The 4,001-nt window shown below is 53.2% G+C and overlaps 1 protein-coding gene across 1 annotated transcript; it reads left to right on the top strand.

The window, feature by feature from the left end:
• The first annotated feature begins 2,045 nt into the window (after positions 1–2,045).
• On the top strand, positions 2,046–3,796 carry LOC119267822 (rubisco accumulation factor 1, chloroplastic-like). Its single transcript, XM_037549262.1, has one exon. The coding sequence runs from the start codon at positions 2,137–2,139 to the stop codon at positions 3,556–3,558; it is 1,422 nt and encodes a 473-aa protein (XP_037405159.1). The 5' UTR covers positions 2,046–2,136; the 3' UTR covers positions 3,559–3,796.
• Positions 3,797–4,001: the final 205 nt, after the last annotated feature.

The following is a 4,001-nucleotide window of genomic DNA, read 5'->3' as shown; positions in this document are numbered from 1 at the left end:
AGTTGGTCTTGACCATTCACCATGTAGTCCAAAGAAGCAGATTCATAATAGCATAGCTCTTACTATAGAAAGCTGACAACATTACATAACTGGGGCAGTTTTGCAGCTAGTCATTACATACATTACATAAATTAACTGGAGGTAGTTTTGCAGATAAATATCACAATCATTACATAACTAGGGGATTCCCAAAATATACAACCCCAAGGCCAACTATATTGTTCCAAGGCCACATATTAGCTTAACATAACTGAGGTGATGAACAACATTGTTCACTCATCAAGGATTGACTTGATCTTGGCAAGCTTGTCCTTGTTGCCATGACCAGCTTTCATAAGATCACCCACCAGAAACTCCAGCTTCTTCTTCTCCTCTATCAGCCAGTCCCTCTCTTTCTTCATCTCTCCCTCTCCTTCCTTGTGTTCCTAATGATCTCCCCCTGAGACCTAAGAATGCACTTCATCTCCTTCAGCTCCTGAGCCAGCTTCTCCATCTGCTTCATCTTGCCAAAGTCAGCACTATACTTCTCCTTGCTGATAGCTAGCTTCTCCATGTCCTTGTCCACATCCATCTGCTTCTGCTTGAACTCTTCATCACTCATGACCCTGTTGTTCTGATCTGCCCAATCAAACATCTTGGTGACTTCCTCAACCAGCTGACTGTACTGATCCCCAAGTGTATCCAACTGCTTGTTCACCTTGTCCAACTCTTTCTTATACTTAGCATGGCCAATCACTCTGCCACAATTCTCCTCATGAAACATCTCCCATATCTTCTCCAAACATCTTTGCAGAATAGAAGGTCATGGGGCATCAACCCACTGAGCAACTCCACAGTCAATACCATCCTGCATCAAGTATTAGAAAATAAAGATGCTAACTTCAAAAATAAAATAGATGAGATATCCAGTGATTCAGTCATACTTGCAGATACAATAGACATTCAGGAAACTTCAAGTTCAAATCAATGTCCTAAACATGTTTCATTTACTGACACAAACTGATGCTTGCAAAATCACTGTTAAAAACATGTTTCATCAACTACAGACAGTCCAAAATGACTGAATTTACTGCAGACTAACTACCACTAACACAATTAACTGAATTTACTGACAGCAACTACAGACAGTCCAAATTTACTACATACTAACTACCAAATTTACTGCAAACAGTGCAAATTTACTGCATACAAACTAACATTTGATTGTTGCAACTGCAGATAGTCCAAATTAACTGAATTTACTGCAGACTAACTACCAATAACACAGTTAACTGAATCTGCAGACTAACTACCACTGAATTTACTGACCTGAGGAACAACACATCCATAGAACCTCCTCCCAGTGTCCCTTCCTTCAAATGCAACATATTTCATGCATGGGGCCAAGTGCAGTCTACATGTGATGCTTGCATCTGCAACTCTACCACAGAAGGATGCATCTATAGTGGTGCCAGGGTTCGCCTGCATTGTAGCACACTAGTGAACCGCAGAAAAGATAGGAACTGCTCCAAACATGGTCTTAAATCGAAGAACACTTGAACCCTAACCCTAACCCTAGGTGCAAAGCATATATCTTACCCAGTGCTGCTCCAGATCCATGCCGAGCAGCTCCTCCTCATCGCTGCTCTCCTCTCCATCCTTCCACGACGGCATCTTCTACGGCGGGGAGGGAACCGTGCCTCCGGCGGCGGCGAAGAACTCCGGCGGCGGCAACAGGGGACAAAGCAGAGGAGTGAGAGTGAGAGAGTGTGCGAGTGGAGTGGAGTGTGAGCGGCGGGGAGTGGGGGCTCTGTTTTGTACCGCGTGCCCTAACGGCCGTCAACTCACTCGCCGTCTGGCCTCGCCCACGTGGCACCTGACGGGTGGGCGAGCCTAGTCAGAAATCGTGTTAACTGCGGCAAACCGGTCATTTGTTTTTATTGAGAAAATTTACAAGTCAAGTGGTGGATTTTTGGGACGCGCAACAAATGTGATGACAATTGGATGCTTCAACTTTAAATGTGGTGGTTTTTTGCAATTCACTCGAATCAACACTTAACCGAATCCCGTTCCTCTGCCATTCCCTCCCCGAGACGAGAGCAGATGAGATAAGCTCCCCTGCTTCCTCTGCGCTCCTCCCTTCACCTTATCACCACCATGCTCTCCGTCTCCCACCCCCACCCGGCGGCCTCTACCGGCCCGCGCCACCGCAAGCCCCTCTCCACCGCCCACCACCGCCGGCGTCGATGCACCTACACCATCGCCGCACTCATCCTCCCCGGAGGCGGTGGACCCCGGGGCAGCCCCCCGAACGGCGGCAAGCTCATCCTCCCCGGCAGCGGCGGAGGCGGCGGGGGCCGCGGAGGGGGAGGCGGCGGTGGAATGCTCCCCCGCACCCCGCCACCGACGGCCCCGCCGGGCCAGCTGTACCAGCCCTTCCACCCGCCGCCTAACCCCCTGCCCGAGACTTACCGCAACCTCGACCTCACTGAGCGCCTCGCCGTGCTCCGCGACCGCATGGGCCGCTGGTACGAGTACGCGCCCCTCATCTCCTCCCTCTCCCGCGAGGGCTTCACCCCGGCCTCCATCGAGGAGGCCACCGGCATGTCCGGCGTCGAGCAAAACCGCCTCGTCGTCGCCTCCCAGGTCCGCGACTCCCTCATCTCCGACGACTTCCCCGACGATCTCCTACACTACTTCGACTCCTACGGCGGGCCCGACCTCCTGTACGAGCTCCGCTTCCTCAACGCCCGCCAGCGCATCGTCGCCACCAAGCACACCATCGAGAGGCGCCTCGAGTCCAAGGGCGTGCGCGAGCTCGCGCGCTCTATGAAGGACTTCCCGCAGCGCCGCGGCGACGAAGGATGGGACGCCTTCGACAGGCACTCCGCCGGCGACTGCCTCGCGTACGCGCGCTTCCGGCTGTCGCGGGAGGCCATCGCCAACGAGGACCGCATCCCCGAGCTGGAGCGCTCGCTCGACGTGGTCGAGACCGAGTCGGCCAGGGCGCGGGTGGAGCTCGAGATTGAGAGGGCCATCAAGAAGGCCGCCGGAGAGGAGGTGGAGGAGCTCGAGGCCGAAATCGACGCACGGCCCGCGGTGCCGGTGGTGCGGCTCATGTACGGCGAGATCTCCGAGGCGTCCATCGTGCTGCTGCTGCCGGTTGTAAAAGAAACAGACGGCGTCAAGGCCGTGGACCTCGCGCCGAGGAGGAGCCAGACGGACGCGGACCTCGGCATCGTGGAGGTGGACAAGGGGTGGGCGCGCTGGGCGGTGCTGCCGGGCTGGGCCCCAGTCATGGCGGTGGCCGACGAGGCGGTGGTGATCGAGTTGGCGGACGGGCGGGTGCTGCCGTGGCGGTCGGCGGAGAACGAGAGAGTGCTGGTGGTGGCCGACCGGAAACGGAAGGAGGTGGTGGACGAGGGGATATACGTGCTGGAGAAGGGAGGGAAGCTGGTGGTGGAGAGGGGCAAGAAGTTGTTGGAGGAAGGCATTAGCCAGGCCGCCGCGGAGGTGGTGACCGTCGTCCGGCCACCCAAAGACGAGGAAGACATCATCGTCGGCGACGAGTGGGACTAAAGAGTTTTAGAGAGGATTTTTGGCACATGCTTCCGTTTTCGTTTTCGTTTGGTAAAAAAGTTTCCCTGCTTCTCTTCACAGCAGTACATGAATAAGAGAATGCAATCCTCCTTTGTTCTGCAAGTCGTAGGAAAATTGGCATGTGCAGTGCTTTAGTATTAAACAGGTGCAGTGCTTTAGATGCTGCTACTGCTGTCAGTGCTTATATTTGCTGAAATCAGCTGGTTAGATACACGCATATTATTCTTAGGGAGAAGTATATTTTTTGTCCCTTAACTTTATCGATAGTTTAGAAATAGTCCCTCAACTTCAAAACCAGTAAAACCTAGTCTCTCAGTTGTTGAAACCGAATATTTTTCGTTCCTTAGATTACTTTGGTGGTTTTGAGCTGATGTGGCATGGATTTGAGGTGACCTCGCCACATCATTGTCCACCTCACATTC

The sequence above is a fragment of the Triticum dicoccoides genome, chromosome 1A (assembly GCF_002162155.2).
Source record: "Triticum dicoccoides isolate Atlit2015 ecotype Zavitan chromosome 1A, WEW_v2.0, whole genome shotgun sequence".
Taxonomy (NCBI): domain Eukaryota; kingdom Viridiplantae; phylum Streptophyta; class Magnoliopsida; order Poales; family Poaceae; genus Triticum; species Triticum dicoccoides.
This window is presented reverse-complemented; position numbering and strand designations above follow the sequence as displayed.

What these genes read in the sequence shown, in the direction of transcription:
- LOC119267822 (XM_037549262.1), top strand. Translation starts at nt 2,137, where the DNA reads ATGCTCTCCGTCTCCCACCCCCACCCGGCGGCCTCTACCGGCCCGCGC.